This window comes from Triticum aestivum, chromosome 2D, assembly GCF_018294505.1.
Source record: "Triticum aestivum cultivar Chinese Spring chromosome 2D, IWGSC CS RefSeq v2.1, whole genome shotgun sequence".
In the NCBI taxonomy this organism is placed as follows: Eukaryota; Viridiplantae; Streptophyta; class Magnoliopsida; order Poales; family Poaceae; genus Triticum; species Triticum aestivum.
In genome coordinates, this window is record NC_057799.1 from 437,217,027 (window position 1) to 437,240,532 (window position 23,506).

The 23,506-nt window shown below is 45.4% G+C and overlaps 2 protein-coding genes across 3 annotated transcripts; both read right to left on the reverse strand.

Annotated features, from left to right (window-relative positions):
* Nucleotides 1–1,556: 1,556 nt before the first annotated feature.
* On the reverse strand, nt 1,557–4,058 carry LOC123053676 (zealexin A1 synthase). The gene is made up of 2 exons (XM_044477198.1): nt 3,077–4,058; nt 1,557–2,437 (listed from the first exon to the last, which is right to left on the reverse strand). The coding sequence occupies exons 1-2, from the start codon at nt 3,971–3,973 to the stop codon at nt 1,808–1,810; spliced, it is 1,527 nt and encodes a 508-aa protein (XP_044333133.1). The 5' UTR covers nt 3,974–4,058; the 3' UTR covers nt 1,557–1,807.
* Nucleotides 4,059–5,570: 1,512 nt separating this feature from the next.
* LOC123053677 (MA3 DOMAIN-CONTAINING TRANSLATION REGULATORY FACTOR 1) lies at nt 5,571–10,439 on the reverse strand. Of its 2 annotated transcripts, none has more exons than XM_044477200.1 (4): nt 10,133–10,439; nt 9,848–10,013; nt 7,636–7,727; nt 5,571–7,544 (listed from the first exon to the last, which is right to left on the reverse strand). In XM_044477200.1, the coding sequence occupies exons 2-4, from the start codon at nt 9,984–9,986 to the stop codon at nt 5,781–5,783; spliced, it is 1,995 nt and encodes a 664-aa protein (XP_044333135.1). In that variant the 5' UTR covers nt 9,987–10,013; nt 10,133–10,439; the 3' UTR covers nt 5,571–5,780. The 2 variants fall into 2 exon arrangements, with proteins under 2 accessions (XP_044333135.1, XP_044333134.1); XM_044477199.1 differs by having other exon boundaries at nt 7,636–7,730.
* Nucleotides 10,440–23,506: the final 13,067 nt, after the last annotated feature.

Consider the following 23,506-nt stretch of genomic DNA (forward strand, 5'->3'; position numbering starts at 1 on the left):
TGATACTTGACATTAGAAAAGCTCTTAGCAAACGAACTACACGATCTTGTGCTAGGCTTAGGATTGGGTCTTGTCCATCACATCATTCTCCTAATGATGTGATCCCGTTATCAACGACATCCAATGTCCATGGTCAGGAAACCGTAACCATCTATTGATCAACGAGCTAGTCAACTAGAGGCTTACTAGGGACATGGTGTTGTCTATGTATCCACACATGTATCTGAGTTTCCTATCAATACAATTCTAGCATGGATAATAAACGATTATCATGAACAAGGAAATATAATAATAACCTATTTATTATTGCCTCTAGGGCATATTTCCAACAGAACCGATGCTGTAAGGGCGCCCGTGACACCCACGTGAACTCCGCCGTTGGTGCAATCTCAAGTCCCGCAAACTTGGCCGCGTATGCCGATCGTGCCGAGAACATGCCATCCTTCTCCCACGCCCAAAGAATCTTGTCCGGCGCTTCCTCACGGAGGGCCACACCCTCCGCTCGCTGCCATAGTCCCAGGTACTGTCTGAGCATGTCGGCCGTAAGCTCAGGCCCAAAGTCTGCCGCCCATGAATGATTTGTGAGTGCTTCTGCTACTGTTCGTGAGGATCTCGCTTGTCTCGATACCTTGGAGTAAAGCATGGGTGCCAGGTCCTAGACTCTGTAGCCATCAATCCACTTGTCTTCCCAAAAACGTATGTCTTGCCCATGCCCCACTGAAGCTGTTGTCGCCGCGCGAAAGAGCGCTCTGGACTCCGCTGGGATTGCGATTTGGAATCTGCCCATGGTCTTGTATGATCCGTACGTTGTAGCCACGGCCATCTGGCCATCATTGCGATGTTCAACCACCTCAAATTTGGTATGCCGAGTCCTCCGGCCCACCTAGGGCGGCAAACCAAATCCCACGCCACGGCCTCATCTTGAAGCATTACCAAGACCTTGTAATTAGTTAGGTGCAACAGGGGCTGACGAACCTCCACTTGCACATTGATGTCTATGTGCCAGTGCGGCCACCCCCTAGCTGCACCACTTGGTTGTGTGGGGCTCATAAGACTCCCTCAAGTCGGGTCAGATGCCTAATAGCTTTTGACCTAAAAAATTGTATTTTTTCTTATTTTTTAGCTCCGTAAAATTATTTTTTCTGAAAAGTAAAAGAATGCAGAAAACAACACCCGAGTCCCTTTCTTCTGCATATATTTGGTGGCCATCTAGAACGTATCAGTGCCAAATATCTGGTGGCCATCTAGAACTTATGGGTGCCAAATATCTGGTGGCTAATGCCAATTTTTCTTGGTGCCCCTTGAGTCCCTTTCTTCTGCATATATCTGGTGGTCATAGTTAGCTAGCCCGGTTGAGTCCCTTTCTTTTGCATATATTCCAAAACTTGATAGATGTCAAAGTAGTACATTTAGCCCAATAGAAACCAACACACATATTCGACACAGTTGCAACACAGAAAATGACCAGTGTGCCGGAGACAATGGGAACGGATAAAGGACAAAAATTTAAAATTGTTAGTAACAAAAATTAATAGTTTCAAAGGTAAGTCGACTACTTAACAAATACAAGCCAATAATATTTACTTAGAATCGCACTGATGATAACATCTTCAAAATTGGCCACAGAGGGAGATACATAGTAGATGTTGGCATGCTTCCCCGGTAGAAAGTTGAAATTTAATTTCTGCCAATAGTTACTTCCACTTTTTTGGCATGTAATCTGACACAAGAAGTTATTCCATGAGCTCTTATTCTAATTTATGCATAAAGGTACAATGCAACACATATGAACATCTACTTCTTGGATCTATATATGTGTAGCCTTGGAGCATACATGTGGAATAGCCTTGAGCAGTAGGTCAGTCCTTCTACGGACAGTGAACCCGAATTTCTCAGACATATCCAGTGACACTGAGTTGGCATCGTCAGGAAGCATCCAGTCAAAGTGATAGAGAAAGTTTACCAAGGTAATCTCCAAAACTGATGATGCGAATGCTATTCCAGGGCATTGTCGTCGGCCACCTCCGAAAGGAGTGAATTTGAAACTTGTCCCATTATAATCCACATTGTTGTCCTCAAATCTCTCTGGATTAAATTCTTCTGGATTGCTCCAATACCGAGGGTCTCGGGAAATTGCAAAGACATTGATGTATATATTGGTATCTTCAAGGATGTCATAACCCATAATTTTGCAGTCCTCTCTAGTCTTGCGGGGGAGTAAAGCGGCGGGCGGATGCAATCTAAGAACCTCCTTGATGACCATCTGCATGTAGTGGAGTTCTGCAAGATCGCTATTGGTAATGATAGTTCGCTCTTGACCTAGTACCTCTCGAACCTCTAATTGTGCCTTAGCCATAACTTCAGGATGACTTGTGAGTTCTGACATGGCCCACTCCAAAGTGGTTCCTGTAGTCTCTGAAGCAGCTCCAAACATGTCCTGAAAATAATAATATTGTAACATATATTTATAATTAAATACTATATAAATTGTCAAAACAAACTTGATATGAAGTACTACCTCCGTACCAAAATATAAGTCGTCTTTGTAGGCTAAACTATTTAAAACAATACGTAGTACTCCCTCCGTCCTTAAAAGAGTGTACTTCCAACTTTGTTGGAGGGTCAAATTATCTCAAAGTTTGACCGAGTTTGTGGAAAAATATATCAATGCTTATGAAACCAAATAGGTATAAGACGAAAATATATTTTATCATGAATCTAATGCTATTAATTTGATGGCATAAATGTTGGTCTATTATTGTATAAATACGGTCAAACATAATTTTTTTTTGACTTTCCAACAAAGTTGAAAGTACACTCTTTCAAGAATGGAGGGAGTATGCAACTATTTCCTCTCGTGTTGATAAAAAATCAACTGCCAGCAAGTCAAAGCCCAAAGTTCAGCAAAAACTATATATACTCGAGTAGTACCTTTTTTGTGAGAAACCTAGCTATGATGTTTTTTTTTTTGAAACGAGAAACCTAGCTATGATGTTAACTTGCCTGTACATGACGAAGAGGTCACATATGAGATCGATCCAAACGATTAGAAAATGACCGGAAGGAAAATACTCACCAACAAGACAGTGACTATAATCTCTGTGGTTAGAGGGTACGCCGAGTCCTCCTCCTGCAGCCTGAGCAGCACGTCCAGCAGGTCCTCATCATCGGTGCTGCATGCGCCATGACCGGCTGCTCGCGCCACCTTGCGCTCGTCAAGGATCTCGGTGATGATGTGCTCAATGAGGTCCCGGATCCTCTTTATGCGGCGCTCGCCATTGCTGAGCCTCCGCACCAGTCGAGACGACGGGAAGAGGTCGACTAGGCAGAAGCCCCCCAGCAGGTCCATGATCTGGTCCATGGCGCGGAGGAAGTCCTCCTGCCGCGCGAACTTGCCGCCGAACGCCGCCCGCGCCACCACATTGTTGCCAAGCGCCGCGAACATCTCGCTGAGGTTGGCGGCGGCGCCCGCGGCCGTGGCCGCGGCGATGGAGCGGAGGAGGCCGCCCACCTCCTCGGCCCTGACGCGCTCCATGCGCTTCACCTGCTTGGAGCTGAGGAGCTCCACGATGCAGACCTTGCGCATCTGGCGCCAGTGGTCGCCGTAGGGGGCGAAGATGATGCCCTTGCCGCCGAAGCCGATGATCTCCTGCAGCTGGGTGGTCTGCCGGTTCGAGAAGGCGACGTCGTTGGTCTTCATCACCTCCGCCACCGCCTCGGCGCTGGAGACCACCACCGTGGGGACCTCGCCTAGCTTGAGGAGCGTCAGTGGCCCATGCCGGCAACACAGATCAGTGATGGTGCGGTGAGGGAGCGTGCCGAGGATGACGTGGTGGAGGCTGCCTATGATCGGGAGAGTCCATGGCCCGGGAGGCAGGTGCAGGTGCTTCTTGGGCTTGCTCTTGCCGCCGGAGAACCAAAGGGCCAGTAACGTGGATAGGGCTATGAAACATAAGGTTAACCAACCCTCCATGGCAGGCAGCTTATTTGCGAGTGGTCAGTTCGTCGACAGCTGAGACGGATATATAGCCGGCCGGGCTAGGTGTAGGCGGAACATGAGCGGAAGCCGCCACCCTGGATGAGTATGGGTAGTAGCCCCCGTCACGCTCCCTTGGATGACTATTTGCCTCACTTGGTCAGAAATCCAAGGTTGCCTGATGGATCACGTTATCACAGGAATTGGCATCACAGGAGAACAGTGAAGAAAACAACAAACACATCACACCGAGAATTGACCAAGATAACAGCGCATCACGTGTATTGCCAAAAGTGATGGGCATTTACTATCTATCGATCTGTTATCTCTACTCTTATTAAAAACCGAGTTGGTAATGATGATGTGCCTGCCATCTTGTAATATAGACCGTCTGATCTATATTTGACGGATAGAAAGCAAACTATGATAATTTAAAAAAAACGCACCTCTCTCCACATTTACAGATAAGGCCTTGCCTCGTTCATCCTTATCTCCCACGACCTCATTGCTGAGCAATTAAAAATGGAAGTCTCTGGAACAATTTGGCATGGTGGCCGCCTGCCGGCGCCGTCCATCCCCATGCCTCCGCCCAGTCCGACCACCAGTCACCACCACGCCTCACTCCTCCTCACATTATCTCTCATCTTTCTCGAGATATCATTTTTTGATAAAATTATCGAGATACCATTTTTTCAATAAAATTCTTTAGATATCATTAGTTTTTACACACGGGATTACTCCTGCATAGGTCAATCATAATAGGTGTTTTGTAAAAAAAATGCATTTTAATATTCCGTACAATGCATAGACATCTTGCTAGTATACCAAATATATGTCTCCCTCTCAAGTGCCTGGCCGTGAACGAGTATTCCGCTGGAGAAAGATAGGATGAGCAGGTCTGCCCTAATACCCACGCATGGCCAGACGGGATGCATCCAATCAAAGTTGTAATTAATTGTTTTGGGATGACATTCTAGTTAACTACTCCCTCCATCCGAGTAGTGTAAAAAACGTTCTTATATTATGATATTATGAGACGGAGGGAGTAGATTATACCCGCGTGGTGCCGCAAAAGATTAGTGGGCTAAAATTGAGAGATGATGGCGCTCGTTAGGATTTTTCTTTTATAAGAACAGAAAAGGAAAACAGATGAGCTGTACCACTTAACTACTATTAAAGATGTTTTTTTAGTCTCCGCAGTAAGATGTTTGAGAGCTCTAGCAAACCATAGCTATGAAATTACAAGTACTGCCATACTTAGATGATAATTGCCTCCTTTCGCAGAAAAAGAAAGATAATTGCCTCAACAGTATTATCTTGAAATCAGGAGGAAGAAGCTCAATACCCACAAGGGAGGCATCAGGGCGCGGTCGGAATCGATCGCCAAGGAGCCGTTTCGCACCGAGGAGGGCGGTGGGAGAGGCTTCGGGAGAGAACCTTCCGCGGTAGCTTCCGTATTGTGAGCTACTCCTATTTGTGTTCTGCCATCTCACCTTGGACACCCTATTCCAAGGCCACGAAAACATATTACTACAAACGCACAAAGAATTTCAAAAGCAGAAAGCCATGGACAGCAATTTAAAAACAACTCCACTAGTCCTGAAGCCAAATGGCGTTATTCCTTAAACTCTCCAAGTCACAGACCAATACACCAACAACCCTATCACACTCCGGTATACCATACCATTTCGGCTCAGTAAAGACTAGAACAGGAGAAGAAGTTCGGTATGGTGGTAAAGACAGCATGGGTGTACGATATACAGAGGTATATTTCTTCAAGCTCAGCCGTCTGTTGGGGAAGAGCTCAGGGCAGGGAGGCGAAGGAAGGTAGCAGCCAGCCGCGCTCTGTCGCGAGCTCCACATAGCCTCTGAACTTCTCCTGCGCGTTCGGGATGTCGAGGGTCAGATCGTCGAGGCCTTCCTTGACGCGGGCGAAGCCGTTGGTCATCTGGTTGATGGTAATCAGCCCCTCGCTGGAGCACTCCTGCAGCAGAGCCAAGATGCTAGCTTCATTCTGCTTCTCCATCGCCATCACCAGCGCTTTCTTCACCACTTCATGGTTGAAGAAGGGCATCCCAAGGTCGCGGATGCACTGGCAGGCTTCCTTCAGGTCGCCGCCTGTGTTGTACTCCTCAAGGAGCTTGGAGATCTTGTCCTTTGCATCTTCCACAGCCCAGCCAGTGCCCCCACCCCAGCAGCGCAGTATCCTCTCACCGGAATGGCGGGCCGCAAGCAGAGAGCTGGCCATCTGGACAGTTTGACTACCACTGCTGTTTGGGCGCAGCTTGCTACTGATGTCATCCAAATTCAGTGGAAGCAAGACTTCATCGATCACTGCCCTGGCCAGGAAGAGGGCGAGTTCACTAGGAGCATCCACAATGTCGAGGGCGGTGTCTTCTGCTGACTGCAGGAGCATTATGAATCCCTTCATGATATCACCTGTGGAAAATAGTTCCAGGCTGAGTGAAGAAAGAAGTACAGAAGCCATCTCCTTCTCCCTGTTCTTCCTGTCCATAGCAAGCGTGATGAGCTTCTTAAGGAAAATGGCGTTGTATTCAGGGGCAGAAAGCTCTTGAAGGCTTCTAATGAGTTCCGGGACGTCATCTGAGAGGAAATACTCCTGAATTATGTGACCAGACTCTTCTTTAAAATGCTTCACCTTTTCACTGCTTGCATTCCACATATCTTCACCAGGGGCAGCAGATTTACAGAATGAAGCATCAAGCCACCCTTCAGATATGGCTGCGGAAAGCAGCTTGTCAAAAAGTGTTTTGGCTGAAGGAACATCAAGGCTCAGGTCATCAACAGTCTCCGCAACCCGAGAAAAACCCTTCGACACTTGATTAGAACTGATCAAACAACCCGTCGTTGATTCCTTCAACAACTTCAGGATTAATGGCTGTGACGACAGATTCTCGATACCAAGGATGAGAGCACGTTTCACAACCTCATGGTGGAAGAATGGAAGGCCCAGCTCCCTTATGCACCTAAAGGCTTCATCTGTGTCTCCACTCTCAATGTACTCCCTCAGAATATCCTGGATCCTCTTTTTCGCCTCTTCAACAGTGAAGTGTGTGCTCCCACCCCACTTGCGTTCAACTAACTCTGCATGGTGAGGAGCTGACAAGTAGCTCTTCTCAGCAACCTGCAGAACCTCAATACCTTTTGAAGATTCTGGAAGCAATGCTCTGGCTCGAGTGAGAAAAACAGGAGGCAGTATTTCATCAACAATGGCACGTGCCACAAAAACAGCCAAGACATCAATAGCGTCTGGTATATCCACAGACAGATCTTCTGTTGACTCTAGAAGCATCATAAAACCTTCACTCATCTTGGAGGAGTCCAATAGATCAGCATACAAGGCAGACAGCAGAATTGACGCCATTTCTTTTTCTTTATCATGGCGGTCCATTGCCATGGATATGAGCTTCTTCACAAAGTAATTGTGAAACTGATCGGATCCAAGACTCCTTAGCTCGGAAACTGACAGTTCCACATCTCCTGTACTAAAATACTCCTCAATTACTGGAACTACAAGCTTCCTGTAGTCATCTAATGTAGCAGGAACCTGCATTTGCAGAGAGGCATTGTTAGATTATAACGTCACATCAACAGAGAACGAAATGTTGGTAATACCATTGAGTGTAGATAGTTCAAACCTTTTTAGTTCCATTAACTAATTTGCCCAACTCTTGGGATGGTAACAGATTTGCATCTCCAAGGTTGTCTTGTTCAATTTTCCCACCAACATCTTCTGAAAGCAGCATTGACAGAGTTACAACAATATCGATAGGAACTATGAAGAATAAGATAGTATTTCAAAAAAAAAAAACCAATGCTAAATCTATGCAGAAGTAACAGTAGAAAAGAACTAAATATTGTCCTCTCATTGAACTGTGGAAGCAAGCAAACTTCTACATCTTTAGATGTCCGCGGTTAATATCACAAAAGCGGACACCTGACGTATGGAAATGGAAAATATCATGGTACCAAATCACTCCAAAAATGAATTTATTATACACAAAATAATTGCCTAAACAACAACATCAAGTAAAAAACTGATGACTTGAGAAACAAGCTAAACATACTCATAGCATTCTACTTATGAAGTATGGATATATAGCGTGAGCTGCTCAGCATTTGGCAGTTGACATTTATGGAAAATAATAATCAGATCCCTCAACTGGAGATTGCATTTTGAGCAGCTTTAAGCTTTGACCACATGCTTAAACATATAGGGAAATAGAAACCAGTAATAGAAACAAAGGACAGTAACTACACCAGACTATATCAAAACCAACAAGTTATATCCCTTCCCCGTCCCATCGAGAATCCGTGAGGAAATTGCACACTAAAGAATTTATAGCCTTCCAGTCAAGAACAAGCAACCAAAAACTATCAGAAATTGTCACATACGTAAGCTTTTATAGGAGTTACGCTTATAACCCCTCCAGAAGATAACCATAGTACCGACCAACCATGGAGCGCAAAGACAATACTCAGAACAACATACCGAAACCGAAAATCCACTACCAATTGCATGACTGAACCGGACAGCAAGCACTGAAGTCCAATAAAATCAAGCGGTGTCGTATATCGTTGCTGTCAACTTTATATAACCATAATACTGAGTTGCCGACCAACCATGGAGCACAAAGACAATAATCAGATCAACATATCGAAACTGAAAAATCCACTACCAATTGCATGACCGAATTGGGCAGCAAGCACTGAAGTCCAATAAAAGCAAGCGGTGTCGTATATCGTTGCTGTCAACTTTAGATAACCATAATACTGACCAACCATGGAGCGCAAAGACAATACTTAGATCAACATATCGTAACCGACAAATCCACTACCAATTGCATGAACAGACAGGGCACTAAAGTCCTAGATAAACAAGTTGTGTGTATCGTTGCTGCCAACTTTGTCGGCCACCCACATATGTCTTAATGGGTTTCAACCCCTTTCGGAGGAAAAAAAAACACCTATAACTTACCAAAAACCGTCGCCTATGTACTAAATCGAGACTCATATCGAAATCGACAAATCCACTATCAATTGCATAACCAAACTGAGAACTGAACTCCAATAGAAATAATCAGCGTGTATCCTTGCTGTCACCTTTGTCGGCGACCGCTAACGACATTTTGGGTTTTAACCCCTTTCGGCAAAAGATACAGACAACTATAACTAACCAAAAACCATCGCCTACGTACTAAATTAGGACTCATATCGAAATCGACAAATCCACTATCAATTGCATGACCAAACTGAGAGCTGAACTCCAATAGAAATAAGCAGCGTGTATCGTTGCTGTCACCTTTGTCGGCGACCGGTAACGACATTTTGGGTTTTAACCCCTTTCAGCAAAAGAAACAGCCACCTGTAACTAACCAGAAACCGCTGCCTACATACTGAAGCAGGATTCCACCGACATCAAACCGAACAATAATCAAACAGCATCGGCTTTTCCCGCCAGCATGAACTATACTCGATAACGGTCTTCTCCCGCTTACAGTGCACTGAAAAACTTCACAAAACATCAAACCATCATTACTTGGTAACCATTGTACTCCCCAAAGTCATGCTGCTCCATCAGGCATGCATAGCAAGTAAGCAACAGGCAACCCTAGGAACAAAATTCACGTACGTGCATCATCAAATCACCCTCTAGAGGACAGCAGGGCCCCAGCAAAAGCAGAAGTGAACATTTACACTCCCTACGATTCTAGCCCCATCTACCAATTCCCAAACCGACTCCCTACTCCTACGGCATAGCATAATCCAGCACTACTACAACATAATTAAGCAGTACAGACAACGTAGAGGAGTATACAAGATAGCCGCAGCGAGCTAGCAATCAGTCACCTTTCTTAGCGGTGTGGTGGTGTGGGATGTGGCGGACGGCGATCCCGCCGTCCGCCGGCGCCCGCCCGCCTGTGGCGATCCGCAGATGCCCCTCCGCCAGCATCCTGGTGGGCGACCTCGCGCCGTCCTCCGCCGCCATCTCCCTCTGCCTCCTCCGCGCGCCCTCCTACACGCACACGCACACAGACCCAATCAAATCAGCACAGAAAACCGAGCGAGAGCAAGGGGCCGAATCGAACCAACCGGCCCCCGGGGCCGATCGGGAGGAGCTGCTGTCGTGGATACCTGCCGAGATCGGAGGCGGCGGCGGGGCAGCGGCGGAAGCCGGCGAGGCGGATCACGGGCGTGCGCCGCGCGGTGAGTGCGAGCGGAGAGGCGAGGCGAGGCGGGGCAGGGGGGAGGGAGTTTTTTATTTATCGGGCTACTATCCCGCTCTGACACCTATCGTTTATAATGGGCCGCCTTCGCAAATCACATTTACCCCCGGGTGTGCTAAGCTAATTTTGCTGGCTTAATCGGACTTTTTTTCAAGGAAAATCTGGACTTTTTTCACGGCTTTTCTTTTCTTACTTCCCAAGCACCACCGCCGTGAGATCGATGGAAGAAGAGGTCGGCGCGCTGTCGTGCAGGACCCGCTAACCCTCAGTGACATAATTATATCCCTAAAAATGCTCTCAGTGACATTAAGGCGGGCCCACCTGACAGTCATGCCTCACGGCCTCGCGGCGTGTCCTTGTCGCGGGGCGGGGGTTGGGTCCGTGGAACAGGCGCATGGGCCGGTGGGTGGTGGGGCGCGGGGGGGCGGACGGCTGGGGGATGGACGCGGCGGGCTCACGTGGATCGGGCGGATGGCTTGCGGGGAGCAGCGGATGGGGATGGACGCGTGTGGTGGTTCGGGGCTAGGCTGACACGTCAGGGAGGCGTCGGAAAAGCTGGCCGTCCCTTTCCAGCCCGCACGCGGCGGCGACGACGAGGAAGCGGCGGTGCCCTCTCCTCGCCGCACCCGCTGTATCGATCGCTGACAAAAATCCACCTCAGGTTCACTGGCCGCACCTGTAACTGACCGGCTTTACCTCATTTTCTGAAACGGAAGGACTCGTCGCTTTGGCTTTGTTTCAGTTGCAATCACATGGATGCGCGATAATATGGCATTCGGTTGCATCTTTACAGCCTGTGCGTGGGTTTGCTTGTCATCTCGGTGGCTTTTTTATTTTTTTTGTGGCGTGGTACTTATCCCGATGACTGGATTCGTGGCTTCGTCTACGCAAGTCGACAGGGGCGTGCCTGTGGTACGACAAAAGGCGTGTGTAATTCGGCCCTGCTATACATACGACACATTTGCATCGGATGACTGTACGATCATACGTGGCAGCGCTGCAGCGAGCGTGCACGCACGACGGGTTTGGGTTTGGGCTGAACTCTAGGCACGGCCAGGAAGGATCGTACAAATCGTATGCACACAGTCGTGTGTGAAGCAATTCGCTGTGTAATTTAGCATCGTCATCGCGTTTTGGCGGGCTCCTGGCTCGGTGGAGTGAACGAGTGACTGAACGCGGGCATGCACCGCTTTACGATCAGTAGCTGTACTCAACTTGATGTTTGTAAGCTACTCCCTCCGTAAATTAATATAAAAAGTTCAGATCACTATTTTAATAATCTAAACGCTTTTATATTGGTTTACAGAGGGAGTATATGAATAGTTTTGGATATACTGAGAGAATATACTCGAAGCAGCATCTCGTCCGTGGGGCGAGGTAAAAGGGTGCGTTTGGTAGCCTGTGCCTAGTGAAGCCCGTGCGATGCAGTTTTGGCCCATTTGTAGCCGGTTCTGCATCCAAATCTTTTCGGGAAGCGAGAATCCTATTTCCCGCGTGGGTAGGGAGATGGCAACCAAACACCATTTCTTATGTTTTCTTTTTTTCCCTCTTGTTCCATCGTTTTTCTGAGTTGTTTCGGTAGTTAGTAACAGATCCGGACGATTTCTCGCATGTGCTGACCGAGGCTGCATGCACTGGAGCAAAAGCGTAATCGGTAGTTAGTAACAGATCCGGACGATTTCTCGCATATGCTGACCGAGGCTGCATGCACTGGAGCAAAAGCGTGACTTCACATACACACTTGCGCAACTCATTGCATGCATGCAAAAAAGATGAAATTACTTACGTCAGCAAAGGTACAATCTAAATTCAAAATTCAAAATGTTTTGTAGACCAAACAGTAACTCCGATTCAAAATCCGTTTTCACACAAAATATTCGTCACGATGATCAAGATGATCTTTGAGCTACACATTTTTAAAAAAATCATCTAGGAAGAATCTAGAACAACAACCTTTTTGTCCTTGTGCATGCATGCATGTGTATCTCATAAGAAGGTTAGAGAAATCAGTTTTATGCCCCGGTAATATCTGTGTAAACAACATGGTAACATATGTAGCACATGCGTGGGTGTTTGCTTGTCATCTTGATGGCTTTTTCATTTATTTTTTTGGCGTGGTACTTATCTTGATGACTGGATCCGTGGCTTCGTCTACGCAAGTCGACAGAGGCGTGCCTGTGGTGCGACAAAAGGCGTGTGTAATTTAGCGTCGTCATCGCGTTTTGGCGGGCTCCTGGCTCGGTGGAGTGAACGAGTGACTGAACGCAGGTGTGCACCGCTTTACGATCAGTAGCGTTGTACTCAACTTGATGTTTGTAAGCTATAGGAGTAGTTTTGGATATACTGAGAGGATATACTCGAAGCGGCATCAAAGTGTCAAAAAAAAAAAAGAGACTCGAAGCAGCATCTCGTCCATGGTCCGACCCAAAGGCGCGTTTGGTAGCCTGCGCCCAGGCAAGCCCGTGCGATGCAGTTTTAGCCCATTTGGTAGCCTGCTATGCATCCAAATCTTGACCGGGAAGCGGGAATCCTATTTCCCGCGTGGGTCGGGGGATGGCAACCAAACACCATTTCTTCTGTTTTCATTTTCTTTTCCTCTGGCTCCATCGTTTTCCTGAGTTGGTTTTTCTTTTTTTCTGTGTTTTTTCTTTCATTTCTTCTTATTTTCTTTTCCATTTTTATTTTTCCTATTTTTATTCATTTTTCTAATTTACTGAAATTTTAAATTTTGGAAGAAAATTGAATTTTGTGAGCATTATCTGAAGTTCAGTAACAATTTATGAAATCCATGAATATTTTTTTAAATTTTTGAACATTTTGAATTGATATTTTAAAAAATATTCAATATGACTTTGTGAACATTTTTCTAAATCGATGAATAATTTTGAAATTCGTAATTTTTTTTGAATTCATGAACAATTTTTAAATTTGAAACATTTCAAATCAATGAACCTCTTTTGTACTCATGAGTATTTTTCAAATTTGTGACATTTTTTTGAAATTCAAAAGATTTTCCAAGTTTGTGAACATTGTATGAAATCCTGGAATATTTTTAAATTTTAAACATTTTTTGAAACCAGGAACAATTTTATTTTATTTTTAACTGAAAAACATGTTTCTAAATATGTAACTTTAAAAAAATTAATGAACATGTTTTGAGATTCGGAGCTTTCTTTGAAATCCTGAAGATTTGTTCAAGACGTGAAAAAATAGAAAACAAAAACAAAAGGCAAAAAAGGAACGAGAAAAACAAGCGAGACCCTCCCTGCACGGGCCAACCAAAATTCGTGCGTGGGGGAGCATGTGTTATGTGTTAGCTTGATTTCTACCACAGGTCAGGGAATAGGAGCTCCTGTCGGGAAGGAGTTGCTCTAGCAACGGATCTTAACCTTACAGGCACTACGATCGTCTGACGTGTCTGATTGTGAGGTGGTGGTGAAAGACATCGAGTAGGGAAGAAGTGAACCATTTTATGGCGCGGAAGACATCTATCGGATTTCGGGTTCCGGCAAAACCCTTGAGGTTCGAACACTGGGATGCGCACAAAGACCTCCCCTCTACTTAATCACGCCCTCACCCTCACTGCGATCTCAAGGCTTAGCTCGTCGAACCCACAGAACAAGAGACACGAGGTTTATACTGGTTCGGGCCACCGATGTGGTGTAATAACCTACTCCAGTGTGGTGTGGTGGATTGCCTCTTGGGCTATGGATGAACAGTTACAAGGGAAGAACAGCCTCTTGAGGAGAGGTGTTCTTGTGCTTGGTGAGTGTGAGGATGGTCTGAATGCTCTCCCCTGCTACGGTGGTGGTAGTCCTATTTATAGAGGCCCTGGTCCTCTCCCCAAATATTGAGCGGGAAGGGATGCCACAACGGCCAAATTCGAAGGGAGACAACTAGTACAAGTTATCCTGACTAAAGGTGGTCTTCGCCTGCCAAAGGCTCTGGTGGTGACGCCGTCTTTGGCTCCACGGTGACCTCCGTCCTGCCATCGTGCTGGTCTTGGTCTCGTTGCACCGATATGGAAACCTTTGCCTGATGCCTCGGTACTCCTCGCATGCGCTTGCCTCTTTAGCACCAAAGAGGAAACGAGGACACTGTGCGCGCTGGCGCCCGCCTGGCCTTGGTCGTCATGGCTTACGTCACGGGAACCTCGCGAGGTTCCCCTTGCCTTGATATCTCCGCCCCTCGCGAGCCAGCCTGGTGAGGCTGCCCCCGAGGAGGTCTTGCGTCGTCCGCCTCGCGAGGGTCTTGAGTGTTTGCTGGTGAAGATGGGCCGTACGGGGCCGCTGGTGGAGCCACGCCGTGGGCCGCAGGCAGGCAAGTCTGGGGACCCCCGTTCCCAGGACGCCGACAACATCTTTGCAAAGTTTGTCATTTTAGGGAACCAATATCGAGATTAAGGCGCGAAAAACATCTCTGCAAAGTCAGTCGTTTTATGTATGAATGCAGAAACTCTAATTTCGACGCTCATACCCTTGCAAAAACACGCCTCTATTTTAGGTATTGGTCGTCATGTTTGGCTAGGTCTCTCATATGATCCTATCATAGTACCTGTAAACATTCTTACGGAGTAATTATAAAGTGTGTGTTTGCCTAAAAATTCCAAATATTGACTCGCGCGATGTTTAGAGCACCTCCTGGCAAGGCCCATTAGGGACGGGCAAATATGTTGTTTCCTCTCATCTAGGTAGCGTCAAGCTCATGCGAGTAGGAAGATGGCGCGAGCTCGCGTGCATCCCGACAAAACGGTAGGAGGAATTTGGTCACCTCCCGTCGAATCGGTCACCCTATTTAGCAATGTTCGCTTCACCGTTGAAACCCCCGCCAACATCCCCCCTTCAAGATCTCCATCCTGCGTGGATCCTTCGCCGATGAGCAGGTAAGTGACGCATCTTCTCCGACATGTGGTAGACGACAAAGGCGATTTCACTTCCTCCACTTCTCCGCCCGGTTTCGGGCCTCCACCCGGGTTTACCGATGGCAGTAAGTTCGATCACTGCCTCATCCCTCCTCTTCGAGCTTAGATCTATAAGCATGTGGTAGGAGTAGATCTTTGAGCATGTGGCAGCATTCTAGACCGTCGATCTATGAGCATGTGATATTATGGTAGCTAATAGTGATGGATTGGTACCATGCTATGCTTCTAGGATTTCATGATCTTCATGTTGTTTTTCATGGCGTTTTTGATGATTCTATGGTAGAAGTGGTACTAGCTTGTGAATCAGAGCATGTGTAGTATGCTAGTTTGCAAGTATGATCGATATGCAGGTGCGGTAGTGTGTTGAACTCCATGGTATGCTTTGAGCTTGAATATCAGGTATAGGGTGTTGTGTTGAACTTCATTATCCATGTGTACTATGCTTACTATCCATGTGTAGTTTTTTTCTTACTATTCATGTATAGTGTGTTCCACTAGTCCTGATGCTAACGCTTCTAGAACATTTGCATGCAAAACATTAGTTAGGGCATTGGCTTGTCCGGGAACCAATTCATGACGTCCTATGTTGAGGGTCGGCTTACGGGTTTGAAAGAAGGATTAACTTGAAGGAAATATGCCCTAGAGGCAATAATAAAGTTGTTATTTATATTTCCTTATATCATGATAAATATTTATTATTCATGCTAGAATTGTATTAACCAGAAACTTAGTACATGTGTGAATACATAGACAAACAGAGTGTCCCTAGAATGCCTCTACTTGACTAGCTCGTTAATCAAAGATGGTTAAGTTTCCTTGCCATAGACATGTGTTGTCATTTGATGAACGGGATCACGTCATTAGAGAATGATGTGACGGACAAGACCCATCCGTTAGCTTAGCACTATGATCGTTTAGTTTATTGTTATTGCTTTCTTCATGACGTATACATGTTCCTATGACTATGAGATTATGCAACTCCCGAATACTGGAGGAACACTTAGTATGCTATCAAACGTCACAAGATAACCGGGTGATTGTAAATATGCTCTATAGGTGTCTTCAATGGTGTTTGTTGAGTTGGCATAGATCGAGATTAGGATTTGTCACTCCGAGTATCGGAGAGGTATCTCTAGGCCCTCTCGGCAATGCACATCACTATAAGCCTTACAAGCAATGTGACTAATGAGTTAGTTGCAGGATGATGCATTACGGAACAAGTAAAGAGACTTGGCGGTAACGAGATTGAACTAGGTATGGTGGTACCGACGATTGAATCTCGGGCAAGTAACATACCGATGACAAAGGGAACAACGTATGTTGTTATGCGGTTTGACCGATAAAGATCTTCGTAGAATATGTAGGAGCCAATATAAGCATCCAGGTTCCACTATTGGTTATTGACCGGAGATGTGTCTCGGTCATGTCTACATAGTTCTCGAACCCGTAGGGTCCACACGCTTAACGTTCGATGATGATTTGTATTATGAGTTTATGTGATTTGATGACCGAAGGTTGTTCGGAGTCCCGGATTAGATCACGGACGTGACGAGGAGTCTCGAAATGGCCGAGACATAAAGATTCATATATTGGAAGGCTACATTCAGACACCGGAATGGTTCGGGTCGTTTCGGATAAGTTTTCGAGTACCGGGGGTTACCAGACCCCCCCCGGGAAGTTATTGGGCCTCATGGGCCTAGTAGTGGAAGAGAGGAGGCAGGCCAAGGAGTGGCACGCGCCCCCCTAGCCCAAACCAAATTGGACTAGGGTTGGGGGGCGGGCCCCCTTTCCTTCTCTCCTCCTCCTCCTTCCCCCCTTCTCCTTGTGGGAATAGGAAAGGGGTGGGCGAATCCTACTTGGAGTAGGACTCCCCCCCTTGGGCGCGCCACCCTTGGCCGGCCTCCTCCTCCCTCCCTCCTTTATATACGTGGGGAAGGGGGCACCCTAGAACACACAAGTTGATCTTTTAGCCGTGTGCGGTGCCCCCCTCCACAGAAACACACCTCGGTCATATCGTCGTAGTGCTTAGGCGAAGCCATGCGCCGGTAACTTCATCGCCACGCCGCCACGCCATCGTGCTGACGAAACTCTCCCTCGGCCTCAACTGGATCAAGAGTACGAGGGACGTCATCGAGCTGAACGTGTGCTGAACACGGAGGTGCCGTACGTTCGGTGCTAGGATCGGTCGGATCATGGAGACGTACGACTACATCAACCACGTTGATAAACGCTTCCGCTTTCGGTCTACGAGGGTACGTGGACACACTCTCCCGGCTCGTTGCTATGCTTCTCCTAGATAGATCTTGCGTGATCGTAGGCAAATTTTTCGAAATACTACGTTCCCCAACAGTGGCATCAGAGCCTGGTTTATGTGTAGATGTTATATGCACGAGTAGAACACAAAGAGTTGTGGGCAATAATAGTCATACTGCTTACCAGCATGTCATACTTTGATTCGGCGGTATTGTTGGATGAAGCGGCCCAGATTGACATTACATGACCGCGTTCATGAGACTGGTTCTACCGCCGTGCTTCGCACATAGGTGGCTAGTGGGGGTCTATTTCTCCAACTTTAGTTGAATCGAGTGTGACTATGCCCGGTCCCTGTTGACGGTTAAAACAACACACTTGATGAAAAATCGTTGTGGTTTTGATGCGTAGGTAAGAACGGTTCTTGCTAAGGCCGTAGTAGCCACGTAAAACTTGCAACAACAAAGTAGAGGGCATCTAACTTGTTTTTGCACGACTTGCTGTGATGTGATATGGTCAAGACGTGATGATATATAAATTGTTGTATGAGATGATCATGTTTTGTAAAAGTTATCGGCAACTGGCAGGAGCCTTATGGTTGTCGCTTTATTGTATGAAATGCAATCGCCATGTAATTGCTTTACTTTATCACTAAGCGGTAGCGATAGTCATAGAAGCAATAGTTGGCGAGACGACAACGATGCTTTGATGGAGATCAAGGTGTCAAGCCGAGGACGATGGTGATCATGATAGTGCTTTGGAGATGGAGATCAAAGGCACAAGATGATGATGGCCATATTATATCACTTATATTGATTGCATGTGATGTTTATCCTTTATGCATCTTGTTTTGCTTAGTACGGCGGTAGAATAATAAGATGATCTCTCACTAAATTTCAAGGTACAAGTGTTCTCCTGAGTATGCACCGTTGCTACAGTTCGTCGTGCCGAGACACCACGTGATGATCGGGTGTGATAAGCTCCACGTTCACATACAGCGGGTGCAAGCCAGTTTTGCACACGCAGAATACTCGGGTTAAACTTGACGAGCCTAGCATATGCAGATATGGCCTCGGAACACTGAGACCGAAAGGTCGAGCGTGAATCATATAGTAGATATGATCAACATAGTGATGTTCACCATTGAAAACTACTCCATCTCACGTGATGATCGGACATGGTTTAGTTGATTTGGATCACGTGATCACTTAGATGATTAGAGGGATGTCTATCTAAGTGGGAGTTCTTAAGTAATATGATTAATTGAACTTTAATTATCATGAACTTAGTACCTGATAGTATTTTGCACGTCTATGTTGTTGTAGATCAATGGCCCGTGCCACTGTTCCTTTGAATTTTAATGCATTCCTAGAGAAAGCTAAGTTGAAAGATGATGGTAGCAACTAAAGGACTGGGTCCGTGATACGTCTCCAACGTATCTATAATTTTTGATTGCTTCATGCTATATTATATTCTGTTTTGGATGATTAATGGGCTTTGTTATACACTTTTATATTATTTTTGGGACTAACCTATTAACCGGAGGCCCAACCCAAATTGCTGTTTTTTGCCTATTTCAGAGTTTCGCAGAAAAAGAATATCAAACGGAGTCCAAACGGAATGAAACCTTCGGGAACGTGATTTTCGGAATAAACGTGATCCAGAGGACTTGGAGTCTACGTCAAGAAATCAACCAGGAGAGCACGAGGCAGGGGGGTGCGCCTACCCCCCTGGGCGCACCCTCCACCCTCGTGGGGCCCACGTTGCTCCACCGACGTACTTCTTCCTCCTATATATACCTACGTACCCCCAAACCAACAGAAGCATCCACGAAAACCTAATTCCACCGCTGCAACCTCTTTACCCGTGAGATCCCATCTTGGGGCCTTTTCCGGCATTCTGCCGGAGGAGGAATTGATCACGGAGGGCTTCTACATCAACACCATAGCCTCTCCGATGATGTGTGAGTAGTTTACGTCAGACCTTCGGGTCCATAGTTATTAGCTAGATGGCTTCTTCTCTCTCTTTGGATCTCAATACAAAGTTCTCCACGATTCTCGTGGAGATCTATTCGATGTAATCTTCTTTGGCGGTGTGTTTGTTGAGACCGATGAATTGTGGGTTTATGATCAAGTTTATCTATGAACAATATTTGAATCTTCTCTGAATTCTTTTATATATGATTGGTTATCTTTGCAAGTCTCTTCGAATTATCAGTTTGGTTTGGCCTACTAGATTGATCTTTCTTGCAATGGGAGAAGTGCTTAGCTTTGGGTTCAATCTTGCGGTGTCCTTTCCCAGTGACAGCAGGGGCAGCAAGGCACGTATTGTATTGTTGCCATCGAGGATAACAAGATGGGGTTTATATCATATTGCATGAGTTTAACCCTCTACATCATGTCATCTTACTTAAAGCATTACTCTGTTCTTTTGAACTTAATACTCTAGACGCATGCTGGATAGCGGTCGATGTGTGGAGTAATAGTAGTAGATGCAGGCAGGAGTCGGTCTACTTGTCACGGACGTGATGCCTATATACATGATCATACCTAGATATTCTCATAACTATGCTCAATTCTATCAATTGCTCAACAGTAATTTGTTCACCCACCGTAATACTTATGCTCTTGAGAGAAGCCACTAGTGAAACCTATGGCCCCCGGGTCTATTTTCCATCATATTAATCTTCCAACACTTAGCTATTTTTATTGCCTTTTATTTTACTTTGCATCTTTATTATAAAAATACCAAAAATATTATCTTATCATATCTATCAGATCTCACTTTCGTAAGTGACTGTGAAGGGATTGATAACCCCTTTATTGCGTTGGTTGCGAGGTTTTTATTTGTTTGTGTAGGTGCGAGGGACTTGAGCATGGCCTCCTACTGGATTGATACCTTGGTACTCAAAAACTTAGGGAAATACTTACGCTACTTTGCTGCATCACCCTTTCCTCTTCAAGGGAAAACCAACGCAGTGCTCAAGAGGTAGCAGTCCGTAACTTGAGGACTATCCTCATTGCTGCATAGAAGAATTACGTCCTGGAAGCACCGCTAGGTGCAAGATCCGCTGTAGGAGCAACACCAGACATTGTGAACGCCTGGCAGAGCAAAGCTGATGACTACTCAATAGTTCAGTGTGCCATGTTTTACGGCTTAGAACCGGGACTTCAACGACGTTTTGAACGTCATGGAGCATATGTGATGTTCCAGGAGTTGAAGTTAATATTTCAAGCAAATGTCCGGATTGATAGATATGAAGTCTTCAACAAGTTCTACAGCTGCAAAATGGAGGAGAATAGTTCTGTCAGTGAACATATACTCAAAATGTCTGAGTACAACAATCACTTGACTCAACTGGGAGTTAATCTTCCGGTTGATAGTGACATTGGCAGAGTTCTTCAATCACTGCCACCAAGCTAGAAAAGCTTCGTGATGAACTATAATATGCAAGGGATGGATAAGACAATTCCGGAGCTCTTCGCAATGCTAAAGGCTGCGGAGGTAGAAATGAAGAAGGAGCATCAAGTGTTGATGGTCAACAAGACCACTAGTTTCATGAAAAAGGGCAAAGGGAAGAAGGGGAACTTAAAGAAGAACGGCAAGCAAGTTGCTGCTCAAGTAAAGAAGCCCAAGTCTGGACCTAAGCATGAGACTGAGTGCTTCTACTACAAAGGGACTGGTCACTGGAAGTGGAACTGCCCCAAGTATTTGGCGGATAAGAAGGATGGAAAAGTGAAAGGTATATTTGATATACATGTTATTGATGTGTACCTTACTAATGCTCGTAGTAGCGCCTGGGTATTTGATACTGGTTCTGTTGCTCATACTTGCAACTCGAAACAGGGGCTACGGATTAAGCGAAGGTTGGCTAAGGACGAGGTGACGATGCGCGTGGGAAATGGTTCCAAAGTCGATGTGATCGCCGTCGGCACGCTACCTCTACATCTACCTTTGGGATTAGTTTTAGACCTGAATAATTGTTATTTGGTGCCAACGTTAAGCATGAACATTATATCTGGATCTTGTTTGATGTGAGACGGTTATTCATTTAAATCAAAGAATAATGGTTGTTCTATTTATATGAGTAATATCTTTTATGGTCATGCACCCTTGATGAGTGGTCTATTTTTGTTGAATCTCGATAGTAGTGATACACATATTCATAGTATTGAAGCCAAAAGATATAAGTTCAATAATGATAGTGCAACTTATTTGTGGCACTGCCGTTTAGGTCATATTGGTGTAAAGCGCATGAAGAAACTCCATGCTGATGGGCTTTTGGAATCACTTGATTATGAATCACTTGATGCTTGCGAACCATGCCTCATGGGCAAGATGACTAAAACTCCGTTCTCCGGAACTATGGAGCGAGCAACAGACTTATTGGAAATAATACATACTAATGTATGCGGTCCGATGAGTGTTGAGGCTCGCGGCGGGTATCGTTATTTTCTGACCTTCACCGATGATTTGAGCAAATATGGGTATATCTACTTGATGAAACATAAGTCTGAAACATTTGAAAAGTTCAAAGAATTTCAGAGTGAAGTGGAAAATCATCGTAACAAGAAAATAAAGTTTCTACGGTCTGATCGTGGAGGAGAATATTTGAGTTACGAGTTTGGTCTTCATTTGAAACAATGCGGAATAGTTTCGCAACTCACGCCACTCGGAACACCACTGCGTAATGGTGTGTCCGAACGTCGTAACCGCACTTTATTAGATATGGTGCGATCTATGATGTCTCTTACTGATTTACCGCTATCGTTTTGGGGTTATGCTTTAGAGACGGCTGCATTCACGTTAAATAGGGTACCATCTAAATCCATTGAGATGACACCATATGAACTGTGGTTTGGCAAGAAACCCAAGTTGTCGTTCCTTAAAGTTTGGGGCTGCGATGCTTATGTGAAAAACCTTCAACCTGATAAGCTCAATCCCAAATCGGAGAAATGTGTCTTCATAGGATACCCAATAGAGACTGTTGGGTACACCTTCTATCACAGATCTGAAGGCAAGATATTCATTGCTAAGAATGGATCCTTTCTATAGAAGGAGTTTCTCTCGAAAGAAGTGAGTGGGAGGAAAGTAGAACTTGATGAGGTAAATGTACCTACTCCCTTATTCGAAAGTAGTTCATCACATAAATCAGTTCCAGTGATTCCTACACCAATTAGTGAGGAAGCTAATGATGATGATCATGAAACTTCTCATCAAGTTACTACCGAACCTCGTAGGTCACCCAGAGTAAGATCCGCACCAGAATGGTACGGTAATCCTATTCTGGAGGTCATGTTACTTGACCATGACGAACTTACGAACTATGAGGAAGCGACGATGAGCCCAGATTCCGCGAAATGGCTTGAGGCCATGAAATCTGAGATGGGATCCATGTATGAGAACAAAGTGTGGACTTTGGTTGACTTGCCCGATGATCGGCAAGCCATAGAGAATAAATGGATCTTCAAGAAGAAGACTGACGCTGACGGTAATGTTACTGTCTACAAAGCTCGACTTGTTGCGAAAGGTTTTCGACAAGTTCAAGGAGTTGACTACGATGAGACCTTCTCACCCGTAGCGATGCTTAAGTCCGTCTGAATCATGTTAGCAATTGCCGCATTTTATGATTATGAAATTTGGCAAATGGATGTCAGAACTGCATTCCTTAATGGATATCTTAAAGAAGAGTTGTATATGATGTAACCAGAAGGTTTTGTCGATCCAAAAGGTGCTAACAAAGTGTGCAAGCTCTAGCGATCCATTTATGGACTGGTGCAAGCATCTCGGAGTTGGAATATACGCTTCGATAGTGTGATCAAAGCATATGGTTTTATACAGACTTTTGGAGAAGCCTGTATTTACAAGAAAGTGAGTGGGAGCTCTGTAGCATTTCTGATATTATATGTGGATGACATATTGTTGATCAGAAATGATACGGAATTTCTGGAAAGCATAAAAGGATACTTGAATAAGAATTTTTCAATGAAAGATCTCGGTGAAGCTGCTTATATATTGGGCATCAAGATCTATAGAGAAAGATCAATACACTTAATAGGACTTTCACAAAGCACATACCTTGATAAAGTTTTGAAGAAGTTCAAAATGGAT